Source organism: Dysidea avara, chromosome 13 (assembly GCF_963678975.1).
Source record: "Dysidea avara chromosome 13, odDysAvar1.4, whole genome shotgun sequence".
Taxonomy (NCBI): Eukaryota; Metazoa; Porifera; class Demospongiae; order Dictyoceratida; family Dysideidae; genus Dysidea; species Dysidea avara.
The window spans coordinates 16,754,068-16,767,250 of record NC_089284.1 but is presented as its reverse complement, the minus strand read 5'-3'; the positions used below and the strand labels follow the sequence as shown (position 1 = coordinate 16,767,250).

General features: G+C 39.5%; 3 protein-coding genes across 4 annotated transcripts in view; 1 reads left to right on the top strand and 2 right to left on the bottom strand.

Annotated features, from left to right (window-relative positions):
- Nucleotides 1-44: 44 nt before the first annotated feature.
- Nucleotides 45-1,308, bottom strand: LOC136243731 (large ribosomal subunit protein uL15-like). Its single transcript, XM_066035333.1, has 5 exons — nucleotides 1,151-1,308; nucleotides 949-1,106; nucleotides 737-890; nucleotides 311-685; nucleotides 45-264 (listed from the first exon to the last, which is right to left on the bottom strand). The coding sequence occupies exons 1-5, from the start codon at nucleotides 1,241-1,243 to the stop codon at nucleotides 175-177; spliced, it is 870 nt and encodes a 289-aa protein (XP_065891405.1). The 5' UTR covers nucleotides 1,244-1,308; the 3' UTR covers nucleotides 45-174.
- Nucleotides 1,243-4,840, top strand: LOC136243718 (transcription factor AP-2 gamma-like). The gene is made up of 8 exons (XM_066035309.1): nucleotides 1,243-1,387; nucleotides 1,696-1,791; nucleotides 2,150-3,013; nucleotides 3,373-3,448; nucleotides 3,500-3,701; nucleotides 3,754-3,872; nucleotides 3,931-4,072; nucleotides 4,124-4,840. Exons 2-8 carry the CDS (start codon nucleotides 1,702-1,704, stop codon nucleotides 4,473-4,475), a joined length of 1,845 nt encoding a protein of 614 aa, XP_065891381.1. The 5' UTR covers nucleotides 1,243-1,387; nucleotides 1,696-1,701; the 3' UTR covers nucleotides 4,476-4,840.
- LOC136243716 (uncharacterized) overlaps nucleotides 4,720-13,183 on the bottom strand; it is a 10,960-nt gene continuing 2,496 nt past the window's right edge. For both annotated transcript variants that reach the window (XM_066035307.1, XM_066035306.1), the window contains 8 exons: nucleotides 7,405-7,620; nucleotides 7,281-7,353; nucleotides 7,028-7,228; nucleotides 6,542-6,973; nucleotides 5,467-6,486; nucleotides 5,367-5,414; nucleotides 4,956-5,321; nucleotides 4,720-4,906 (listed from right to left, as the gene is read on the bottom strand). In XM_066035307.1, coding sequence (XP_065891379.1) covers nucleotides 4,872-4,906; nucleotides 4,956-5,321; nucleotides 5,367-5,414; nucleotides 5,467-6,486; nucleotides 6,542-6,973; nucleotides 7,028-7,228; nucleotides 7,281-7,353; nucleotides 7,405-7,620 — 2,391 coding nt within the window. In that variant the 3' untranslated portion in view covers nucleotides 4,720-4,871. The remainder of the gene's footprint in view (nucleotides 4,907-4,955; nucleotides 5,322-5,366; nucleotides 5,415-5,466; nucleotides 6,487-6,541; nucleotides 6,974-7,027; nucleotides 7,229-7,280; nucleotides 7,354-7,404; nucleotides 7,621-13,183) is intronic.

The following is a 13,183-nucleotide window of genomic DNA, read 5'->3' as shown; positions in this document are numbered from 1 at the left end:
ACTACCCAAGTTTACATATCAAAATACACTGTGTAGTAATCCCCTGACGATTGATAGCATATCATATTGCAATGAAACTTAACACCAACATTACATGTTGCTGCAAATCAGTATCAATGATTTTGACTGTGTGTGTTTACAAAACCATGGATATAATATCACCCCTAGCTACTATCATACTGCAGTTTCCCACTTGTCACCATACTTTGCCTTGACTGCAGCCTCATATGGTGTCTTCACTACTCTTTTGGCTGTTGCCAATTGCTAAGAAATCATGGTACATTTAAGTCTCTATTATACAAAACATTACCTTTAAATATTCTTCTTTTGTTGGAGCAGGAGGGTCCCCTTCTACAGTTGGTTTTCCTGGCACAGCAACTCGGCCATTTTCATCAACATAACAACCTGCTAAACCAGCTTCTGACAATCTTCGTTGACCTTCTTCAGTCAATAAGTACCCTCTGTTCTTTTCATTCAGATAATATGGCATTTCTGATTTTTGAGGCAGTGCTTTCCGTGGCTTAAGTCTCTCATTATATTTTTCTGGATGCAGAAGTGCCTGAAGAGAAAGTTTATTGTAATATGCTGTCACAACTTTTCCTCCTTGTCGTTCAATGGCTTCAATAGCTGTTTGTGATGCTCTGCTAACTTCAATATCTATTTTACAGTTGAACCATTCAGCACCCTGGAGTAGTTTATATGTCATCTGCAACAACTTTAGGGTTCTGGTACTTACGTTTCCAAGAAGCTTGACTCCTTGTTTAACATTTCCCAGCCCACCAGCTTTGTTGATATGATACATTGTGATTGGTCGGCTTACATCTAGTCGACCCCTCTCAATCAAATACTGCAACCGACCCAAATTCAGTGGCTCAAAGTGTTTCGCGTTTCTACAAAGGTAGAGTTGGAAATACAAGGTACACTTCAGTATGCAGTGTGTGTCCATACTTGTTGTAGAAACCATGTTTTGGTACTCTCAAGTAGAAGGGAGTTTGCCCACCCTCAAAGCCTACTCTTGGCTTTCTACTTCGCTGTCCCTGGCCCTTATGGCCTCTACCACTAGTCTTGCCGCGCTTCGAGCCTGGACCACGTCCTTTTCTGCGTTCCTATGGTTTTGCCTACAACTAAACGTATGGAATCTGTGACTCACTGCTTTTCTTGCACCTGGTAGGTCTTTGAGATTATTCAAACCTATTCTTGGTAACTTTGTAAGGTCCGGAACCTTCCGTGTGATTGTAGCCATCTTACCTATGACTTAATTATTTCAAGCAATTATAAGAGTGTTTGCATTGTTATAATTCTTTTGCTCTTTTATGTTTACCGCCTCAAGCGTCAGCGAGACAGTGTTGTTGTTTAGGGTGTCTTCAGTTCGGTGATGTGAGCAGAGGTGAGCTGTGCTATTCTCTAAATCATATTGCTTGTATCAGTTATTCTTTATGTTGTACATATCCTCGCTAGCGTGTAGGATTTGAAGTTTGTTACGCGCACACGCACGAGCGATTGCCATTGGTCGTACTAAGTTCAAATATGTTTTGTGTAGCAACGTGGCTATTGTTTAGTTGCTGGGATAGGTTAGGAACTGTATGTTATTTGCATTAGTCAGCTAACTTCTTAGACAAAGTATTATTTTACACTGCGTAGGCGTTATTAATAAGGGGGTGTGGTTTACTGTGTGTGTGTGCAACTTTATTTCAGCTGGACATGTCGGATAGAAAGCGACTCGCGTCTTCGGTTCCTTCACTGGACGACAGCACACCAGCTCCCAACAAGAGCTTGAAGCTTCCACAAGCTGTAAGTACTGGTTGCTAATTAAAAGTCAGGTGCAGTGGTAATTAATTTCTGTGTTTGGTAGTATGGGAAATGTGCTAGGTTGGGGGTTGTTGACATAAAAAATTGGCTACCCATGGAATTTCTTCTGGTCAGCTGGCTGGTCTGTGGCTTATATTTGCTCCCCTCTGCAATGTTGGGGCTATAGGCTACTTAATTAATGAGATGGGAAGCTATCTAGCTAATAGGTTAATATGTAGTGTTGTTTATATTCATCAACACATACTTTGTAGTGGTTGTTGATGGTGGCTCCACTGCATGGCTCATTAATTGAGTCTACTTAAAGTGTGTGTGTGGCACTATTGATGTCATTGTGTTATAGGGTCCAGAGAGGGAAGCCTACATGCAAGAAAAGGGTTTACTGAAGTTAAAAGTACAAGAGGCATCAGTGAAGCCTTTCTTTCTTCAACCACATGTCTTTGCTGTGTCACCAGTACTAAAGAACAATAATCCTTTTCCAGTTTCTTCACTAATTGGACAGAAGGATAAATTTGGAGGAGGTAGTGGAGGTTTGAATACAAGTCGGTCATCACCCTTGGTGGCCTTCGGTGTTTCACCATCCCCTCCTGCAGCCAGCAGTCCCTTTATGAACTTCCTAAGGAGCTCTCCAAATGCTGCTGACATTCGGTATCAATCTTCTAGCCAACAGTCACCAATAAATACTGACTTTAAGAGGCCTGCTGCTCATAATTATTATCCTTGGTTCAATCTTCCGCCAATGTTTGGTACGGTATCACCAGTCTCACCATTTACCTCATCTGCTCATGTTTCACCCAATCTTTCATCGGTTCCACCATCACCAGCGAACATGTTCCATCATCCTCCATTGACAATGTTGCCTAAACCCAACTACCCTGTGTGTAGTGTACGTAGTGTTGGTGGTGTCCGGTCTGAGTACACTGTTGGTCCTAATCATGCTCGTCCTGGGGATCTAGTTGTTGATGAAACTGGAAGCAACTCAGGTAGAGCTACCCCAGCATCAGACTCGGGAGATGAAGATAATGATTTATTGGAATTAGAGGGAAGTGATTTAGCACCGCCAAATGTTTCAGTATCAATACCAGCAATTACTGTAACTACGGCTAGTAGCAGAGAGACTTGCACAGTTTCATCTTACTACAGTGGCTTGCATACTAGAACAAGCGTGACGTCAATTGGTTCAGCTCCATCATCTGTTTGTTCACAGGTTAGAAGTGTGAAATTACATTCCCTACTTACAAGGAACTAATGTCCCTATCATGAATCTACTAGTAGTGATTCTATTAAACATAGTTTTGTACTTTAGTAGTTTGCTGGTTGCTAGAATGTGATGTTTTTGTTTGAAGCATGCTATATCTGGTTTAGGAATATGTAGATGTAGTAATTGAGCAGTTAGTTATGGCTTTGTAAGAAGCTCTAGGCAATGTAGATTTTCTGTGAAGAGGTAGTGCACTTGGTTAGCATATAATGTGTTTTATTGCTTCAGGTAATGAGATTACTTGATGTGTTCACCACACACATTCTACACAGCATTACTACTGCTTCACAATGTCTTTATTGTTGTAGGATTGTCATGTCACAGCTGGCATTGTACAGGAGAGACCCAGCTCTGGAGTCTCATCAATGTCATCTGACTCTGCCAGTAAGTTTGTAATATTTTGTTGACATTAATATTTTCACATAACACTTGTAGCTTCTACTCCAGAGCCTCTAGAGGCAGTCAAGGCAGTGCCATCATTAAATGCTATGGAGGATGATGTATTCTGTCATGTTCCTGGTCGTCTGTCATTACTTAGTTCTACTCCAAAGTACAAAGTTACTGTTGGAGAAGTACGCAGGAGACTTCTAAGACCTGAGTGCCTCAATGCCTCCATTTTAGGGGGTATTCTAAGGAGGTTAGCAAGTGACTACAGGGTAAAGTTCGACTAAAAGTGGTGTTATGTACAGGGCCAAGTCTAAGAATGGTGGACATGTCTTGAGACAGAAACTTGAGTCTATCGGACTATCCCTTCCTCCTGGTAGGAGAAAGGCAACCGAGGTCAATCTGTTGACATCTTTAGTAGAAGGTAAAGGGAAGGCAGTGAAAGACATTAATGAGTATGTGTTTTATTGGATGCATTACAGAGGAGGCTCACCATCTTTCTAATGACTTTCGCAAGAGCTGTGACAGACATTTTCCACATGCTGAGCTAGCAAAAAATGTTGGCAGACTCCATGCTGGTACACCTGAAGTTGAACAACGTATAGCAATGGTGCAGGCTGCTCAGTAAGTGCATGATATTGTCATTTATTACAAGGTCATCTTGTTTTATGATAGGACACTGGTGGCTGAACTGCAGAGTGTATTGAGTGGTCCCTCAGCTACTCCCAGCTCCCTCAGACCAACAGATCCTCACAATCCCACACCTGGATTATCCCATTTCAGTCTTATTACACATGGCTTTGGTCCAAGAACAGTAGACAGTAGCTTGAACGTCCTACAAACTTACCTTGACGATCTTATCAGTGTCTACGAAGGCAAGGAGCCAATGCCATCCAGACATATACAGCAGCAACAACACATTGCAATGCACACACAAACTGAACGATCACACCACAGTTCTACCAGTGAATATGGAATAGTCACAAAGCACGAGACACTTGTGGCTGACCATTGCTGCAAGCGTTGACTAATTCCTTCATTGTATTGACATAAAGCACAATTTTTATTTATTTCAGTTATTTGTAGCAGCATGTTTGTCTCTGCCAGTTGTTTTTAAAAGTAACTATTGTATGTTTGTAAGTATCTACAACTGAGCAACTGTCACTTAGAAAATGTATCTGATTGTAATGTACATGTTGACATATGTAAACTTGCAACCTCTTTAAACCATTAAATATTATAACGCTAGTTAATTGTAGCCTGCAGCAATCTCCATATAAGCACCAAAACTAATAACAGTTTATTGAGGGGGAAGCTACAAAAATGTTTGATACAAGAAAAAACCCTTAAACATAAAAAAAAAAGTTCCAAAAATTGCAATGTTTTCAAGAGTCGTACAAGAATGTACATTATGTACAGCCAATCAGAAAGTGCAGAAAGGGTCGTTTGATGATTTACCTGTAATAACATAATTATATCACAGTTCATAACTATATATAATGCTCACTATCCGATAATCGTAGTATCAACTCCTCGACAGAACGTACTGGACTAGTTTGTCCTTTACTAGCCATTGGTATGAAGTTACCATACTCATTCTCACACATTGAACAAGAAGGGATTACCAACTGACTGCAGTAGCGTTGGTTACAGCTATGACAAACTATTTCTTCTCCATTAGGGACAGGCTGTAGTGAACGTAACTGTGTCTCTGTTTGTGGTCGGTATTTGTAGAAACAAGCCTTGCACACATTGAAACGTTTGCTATAGCAATCTCTGACACGAAGCAACAGTTGTTTGGGTACTTCATCCAGACTTCTGAAGTTGACTGATGCAAGGGTGTAACGTTTGGTTGTCGGGACAGCTCTAGAGCCTATAGGAGAGAATACAATTTAGTAGCTATCACACTACACTTTACCATTTTGGTCAGGAAGATAATGCTCAAACACTTGCTCATACTGCCGTCCTGTGTGAAGGCATTTAGTTAGAACAATTTGCTGATAAACACAAATTCTTACCTGATTCAAGCTCTACACACCAAATCACTAGTTCTTCTACAGAATGGGCCAGTGAGCAGAACTGATTGCGACAGGCAATGTTGGGGCAACACTTGATGAAGGAGCCATTCATGGGAGAAGGCAGGATGGCAACAAAAGCTGTTACATCATAACACAAAGGACTAGCTGGTATGATAGTGAGGGGCTGCAATGATTGGCCACAGCTGTGACATGGACCGGCTGACTGTCGGGATATCTGGTACAGCTCTGTTCTGGTGGTCGGGCTAACGGCAACAAAACATGAAGGGCACACAACATGACGATCTAGATAACACTGGGCCACACTCTGTAACAAGTCTCTAGGGATATTAGCAACAGAAGTGAACATGACATGGTGGGGATGATATGACACAGATTTGGGTCTTGACAAAGCTTTGCCACCATCGGTTGTTATTCCTCTAGCTAACAAACTACTGCTGGGTGTCCTGTTGGCATGGCCATTATAGTAAGGTGGTCTTAGGTTAGAATCATCTCCGCTGGAGTAACCATTACTCATAGGGTAGTGTGATTGATTGTCTGACCAGGTCTTGTTTCGAGGTGAAAGTGACGGAGTATCCCAAGTATTGTGGTGTTGGCGTGACTGTGCAATGGGTGGGTTTAGAGAGATTGAGCCGAAGGAATTCTGCAGCGCCTCCATACTGGTGTGATCTGGTTTGGACCATATCTGTTTCAATGAGTCACTAGAAGTGGTCGTGGGTGGGCCTAGAAAATCCAAATCATTGCTCCATGGACTCCAGCTGTTATCACGTGCAGGGACACTGTTGCGATCTGGAGACACACGATGATTGCCTACCATTGGTGGCTTGCCCCGAGGTGGAGGCAATGGGTGTGGCTGGTGAAGTGGTCCCTGATTGGCTGGAGGCATTAAACCTGGTGGAACAGGAGGCACCATATGGTGAGCTGGCTGTGCTAGTGGCAGTGGTGGAGGGTAAGGATGAAACGGCATCGTCCTCTGCTGAATATATTCCTCAAAAGCACAACCTATAGCAAGTAACACAACATACTCTTTGTGTCAAATAACAGTAAATCTTCTCACCATATTCTCTCTCAACAGTCCAAATGACCAGTTCCTCTACAGTATGGGCATACCACACTGCTGAGTTACGTGACATAACAAGACATCTTTTGTGCTCTTGTGATTTATCAGTTGGCTTGGCACATGATTCAAATGGTAAATCATTTGGTTTGCTTTTTGGCCATGGCGGGATTGCTATCATGTCGGACTTGTAGTAATTCACTGTCAACGGTGATTTGGGCATCACCAGCAAATTCTTGAACTCCCATTGACATCTTGTACACTGTCCCTTAGCATTGAAGCCTCTAGACAACTTAAGATCATTGTAATAACAGTTCCTACACACGGTCTGCCTATCCTTGTAACACCGAATCACATCATCCAGCAGTATTTGATCGATAAAAGAAACTTTTGGGAACAGCATTTCTTGAAGATGATAAACATGTGACTTTTCTGTAACAATTAAACACTTTATAACACTGCACAAACCAGTTTAACAAGACTAACGTGTTTTAACTGTGGTTCCTTCGAGTGCTGTCCTTTCCAGTTGCAACATAATGGGCCTAGTAGCACCTCGCTGGACCAGTTGTCGCCGGTACTGCTGAATAGCATGATCGTCACCTTTCACCAGACTACATTGGTAAGCTAGGCGCATCCCATCATACTCATTGCTGCCATATTTGGGGTTACATCTGGCCAACCGAATCACTGCAACAACCACAAGTAGTAATATCAATGCATTGTGGGATCATAAACTGACCTTCTTCACAGTCTAGTAGGCATTTCTCTAACTGCTGCAACTTTGATGTATCTTTATTAGGCTTTGTACTTATCTGTATACAAAGGAAACATGACAAAACATTGCTGATGAAACTACTACTCACCAATTTCCACATCAGCTTGGCTCTAGTCAGGTGCAACACCATGGCGACCTCGTTGCTATTGGATACACTGAGGTTGCCATCCCGGCACATATCAATCCCCCGTGACGACTCCTCAATTCCCTTCTCCCATTGGCTGGAATCATGACTTTCAAGCAGAGACTGACAATCAACATAACATTCCAACATCTTGGCCTGCTGTGAGGTATCTTCTCCATTCTATTGTAACCACATTGTACGAACTCAACAAACAGTGTTATTAAGCTTCTTTTGGATTAGGTGAGTACATAAAAACAGTGAAATCAGTTACATAACACACAGTCCAATGTGGGGTCTAATCCACCATTCAGCCCATTGATTACCAAGGACAGCATAACAACCAACTAAAATTGTTGTCCAAATTCCCATTGACAAAGTTTTTTGTTGCACAAGAGTTTATTTAAAGAATTATGTGTTGCTGCTTCCTTGTTGGCACATGTGCAGTGCTAATGTGTCTCCTTGTTGTTATGGTGAGATTAAAGAGTTGTTGATGTGTGTCTACAGCATCAAAGGGTTCCAATGGGGGATAGTAGACAATGGGTTGATGAGCTGAATGGTTAACATTTAGTGAAGCACTGTAAATGCAAGCATGTGTGTGGCTGCTCCCCCATGTAGTACTGTGTGTGTACTGTGTGTGTAGTGTGTGTGTACTGTGTGTGTAGTGTGTGTGTAGTGTGCGTGTACCATTTGTGCATTGTGTATGCTTATATGTCTGTACTCTGTGTAGCTTACGTGTCTGTATGCATGTGCATGCATGCGTGTAAGTAATATAGTACATCATAGAATGTAAAGGTGAGTGTTCAGTACACAAGGGTGGTAGAAGCAAATCAAGTACCATCAAGAAAGTTTAATCATACACAACGAGGTATATTACAGTCACTGGGATGTATTTAAATTTGCCCTTGGCTCTACTCAGCGTGCTCTTGCCATACTAGTCTTATATTAATAAACCACTTCTAACTGTTAGGTAGCACTTTTAAAAGTTCAGGGATGGCGGAATGCTATAATAATTGTCCACATAAAAAGACTCTCGATGATTTCAGTAGTCAAACTTGTTCTGTCACCCTTGCCCAAGTCTTACATCAAGCGCATGATTTAATGCATACAGTACAAATGTTCAAGGTTGTACAAATTTCATGAAGTTGTGTGGCTAAGGTACCAAGTCTCACAACCTGTTTTAGCTAGTTTCACACCTTCACAGTCTAGCACTATTTGCATCAATTGTGTGAAAAAGTCATTTAATTCAACATTGTCAGTGATCAGACTTTTATAGTAAAAAGAGGCTAGCAGTAAAATGGCTGGAAGAAACACAGCATGTAAATTGAAAGCCCAAGAGAACATAACATTACACTCTATGCTAGAAGGTCTGAGCATAGCATTAAAATATTCCCAACTACAGTCAAGCAAATGGTAGCCATTTATAAGGAAACAATATAATATTATATGAATGTGAAAGGCAAGCTTTATATCACCCAGTAAGCTACTTTACAAGAATGATGAGTCTAGAACTTAGTGATCACCTCTTCAATAAGACCACCTTGTTATAGTGAGGTATGGAGAATCACTAAAGTTTATTTCATGACCTCATTAAACAAGACCATATTTTTGGTAATAAATGCATACAGAAATGCATTGCTAAGCACTTTAGTAAATGATTTTAACACAACTTGAGGTTTACCAGACAGCAAATGCATAAAACATAACAAGAATTGAGCAATAAAAATTAAAATATTAAAATGTTGATTACTTATTAATACTCAAACCCCATATAGCTGGCAAGCACAACCAGAAAAGTAGAAATTTAATTTATGGTCATCCTGGAACCATAAATCTTACTGTATTTAATTAGTAATTCATTTACTGATTCAATTACTGTTAAATCACTTTTATCAGAGTCCATAGGAATGATTCCACGCCACATGGCCTAGATATTGTGCTTGGCAAAATATCCTTTTAGAGACTCTCTGGCTGCTTTATTGCTTTGTAATATTTTTATAATTAGGTACCCAATTAAAAAGCAATTATTGATTTACTATGTTAGAAATTATAGGTTGATAGGGTGACCCAGTTACTAGGGAAACTACACAACAACGATATATAACTGGTCGGAATTTATACTTGGCTTGCTTTATCCTTATTAAGAGGGATTTTACCGTGTAGTCCTTAATCGGGAACACTAACAACAAGAAGGTTTGCAAGAGAACAGGGGGGGGGGACCAAAAAAATACATCATGGCTGCATATATACCTGCCATGGATTATAACATACACTAAGTATGTTTTGACTTAAAAAACAACAACAGGTTTTTCAAAAATTGAAGTTAGCCTCTGCCATTCAACTTTTGGTTGACCAAAATACAGGAAAATATAAAATGTTACACTTTTTCTTTTTCAAAACCGACTGACATATTCCTGAGTCACATCTGAGTCCTGTATCTATGCAAGTAACATATTAGCTAAAACTATCAGAAGACCAACTTCTCAGTTTCACAAGTGTTTATCATTACCTCGAGCTACAGACTACATCGCTGTGCTTGAAATACTGTACATGTACTATGGATGTTATATGGGCCTGACCTCCTAAACATATACTGGCTAGTAATTGGATGTGCATATGTTACATACATGTAACATGGACTGCAATATGTAGTCATTGTCAAAAAGCAGACAAGAACATAACTTGTTGCTATGGTTATTGCTACATCTTGATGGTTACCACCCACCCTGGCTTTGTATTAGGATCTACAACAGAGGAAGTTGGACGTGCTCTAAGCTCCACATAAATATATTGCCCTTAATTGCATTCTTTTCTTTGGTATTTCCCGTGACCATCAATAGCTATAATACAAATTTGAAAAACGATGGAGTTGATTAGATATTCGGATGGTGCTTCACGTAAGCTTCAAGGTGATGTACTTTGTTTTGTAAAAGCGCTTGGTGATTGGGGTGAAATTAATAAGTTGCGGTTTGGTGTATAAAACTTCTCCAGAATTGTCAAGTACGTATTCTATAATCAGAACAATGATATTTTACCGAATTAAACTGAGATCGATGTATAAACCTCTTCAATAAAACGAGTTTCGCATAATTTGTTTTAGGGGCGCTTAAATCGTGTCCAACCTCCTCTGAATCTACAACATGTAGGGCAGCAATCACATGACTTGCTACAAACTTCACAGCATGCATGATACATGCATGTAGTCATACAGGCACCTGATATTCATGTTAACAACTATGCTATGTATGGAAGCTACCTAGTGGCTTGTAACATGAGCATCATTGTGAACAGGGAAGAGGCGTCATTGAATAAGTAAGCCATGTCTCTTTCAGACTAGATTGTTCTGTGTCATAGCCTATAATGTGTTGGCATGTTTGATCATATAATTATACCAAACACATTGCATCTGGTGTGAACAATGACAGTAGTTATGTTTGTATGAGAAATACAGAATGTATAGCTTTTATCTAGGAAGGCAAATATTGATTGCATTGGTATGGTGAAAGAATGGGACTAGAACACATAGACGTACTCATTAGAATGCTGGGTATAGATACTGAGGTGATGGGGTCGAACTAAAGACATTTGATGATGGTTTTGTATGGTGACATGAATTCTTAAGAATTATGTTTAAACTTACCCCTCCAGCAACAGAAGGCAACAGTTTTAAACTTACTCATTCGATGATAATGGACAGATGAACATACCGACATAGCAACTGAAACTAAGTGTGCGTTAATGGTTTAAATGAGAAAGAACAAGACATAATTTGACCCCCTTACTGTAAAAGATGGATAATAGTTACTGTACTTCCTGAAAACTGTCGGTACTTCCTTAAACAGTGTAGTTTCTGTATTCCTGAATAAAACACTGCACATTTGCTGTATTAATTTTCCTGAATAATTACAGGATATTTACTGTATTTCCTGAATATTTACTAGCTACTGAATATCTACTGCATTTACCATCCCAATAAAAGCCACATTATCCACCAGTTTGAGTATAACAGGTTTATGTGCAAAGATAGTGTAGCTTTGGGACAGCAGAATTCCAAATTCTGCGAGACATGGGCAATTTTGTTCCAAATTTTTGTCCAGGTTTGTTTAGTGACTCCATGGATTTAACCTTCCACAAGTACCCAGTAAATATTTCATGCCTAAGAGACAGTAAGATTTTGGCAAAACACTGTTTAATTGAGATGTCACTCCGAAGTAGCTACTTCTACTAACCTATTACACCAAACACTTCTTTCAATAGCTTTTACTGCTTACTCAGGGTATGAAAACTATTGACATCCCCTTCAAATAGTAGTTACAATAAAATATTGCCGCAACAACTTGGAGAGACAATATTCACTGCAGCAATGTTGCACTGACAGACTTCCAGAGTAGGTAATTTATAGGTGCAAAAGACTGCTTTATTATTTTATTTCTTTATTTTTATAAATTAAAAATTTTAATAATTCAGCTTAAACGAAGCCTCGTGTAGAGGAGCATCCTTCACTGTTGCATATTGTTTCTTTACATAAAATCTATTCTCAAAGTCCCACTCTATACATTTCAGAGGCTGACACGTTCCTTTTCAACTCATGTCCTCTGATCGTTGTAGTTTTGCAGCACTTAAAAGGCTCATAGGTAATTAGCTCTGGGGAACATTTTTCGAGGTTGCCATATCAGTTTGCAAACCAGCTCAAATAAAACTTACTTGTACAGCAGTATGAGGTTATGCAGTTTTCATTTAAAGTGTTTTAACAGAAAACATTTTACTTACGCAGGTGTGAACACAGACAGACAGATGATTACAATTCATTGTATGTGCATGCTTATCATCGATAACTCAAAAAATTGAACAGTCACGACATTCCACTTGTAACGCTCAATTCAGTCTCTTGAAGAAGATTATTTTGTGATCATACAATAAGCAGTAAATGATTATCCGGAACCTTTGTTTATTGCACAGCCTTAAATCCTTTTCAAACACAGAGTGTCACAAACATTCAACCAAGCACACTCTATACTAATCACTTGTACCTATAATGATATTGTAAGTACAAGATGCACTCCTCTAAATAGATAATTGTCAATGTACAAACAATAGCACTTTTGTAAAAAAAGGCATTCAATAACCATGGTAAAAAATGCAAGTTCCACAAAAAATCTTATGCACTTCTGTGTTCGAGAAAAAGGCATATAAAAAGATTGTTAGTAAATTCTTTTGTTACCGCAACATAGACAAACGTGTGTAACTTGGAAATCCATCTGTGTACAGGGATGAAGCAAGGATTATCAATCTCCCGTGAACAGGTAAACACGATGATAACCAGGGTTTATTGAATGGAGTGTTAATTCACCGACTAGTAAAAACATTTAGATAGTGGGCAAAACTATACCTCGGTGAGGTGGATTCACACATTCATGGGAACACAATGAGTCAAGTTTCAACTTCATATACCATTGCATCTGTACATTACGATTGTTTATTTAGGCTCCTGTAGATTATTTTCTCAATAGTTTTTGTACAAATCAATTTAATCGCTTATCCAGCTATCCATCATTATAGTGTCTGAAATTTTATGTGAAATAAAATAATAGCGGTAGAAAATTTAGCAACAAAAGGCCATCGCTAAAACTAAAATATCGCTGTTAAGTAAGATATGCACAAAAATCGATGTGGTAATATTTATGACAAGCATCAGCCATTTCTATTTTAACTAGCAGAGTGAAAACAAAGCGAATTGTGCCTGCAC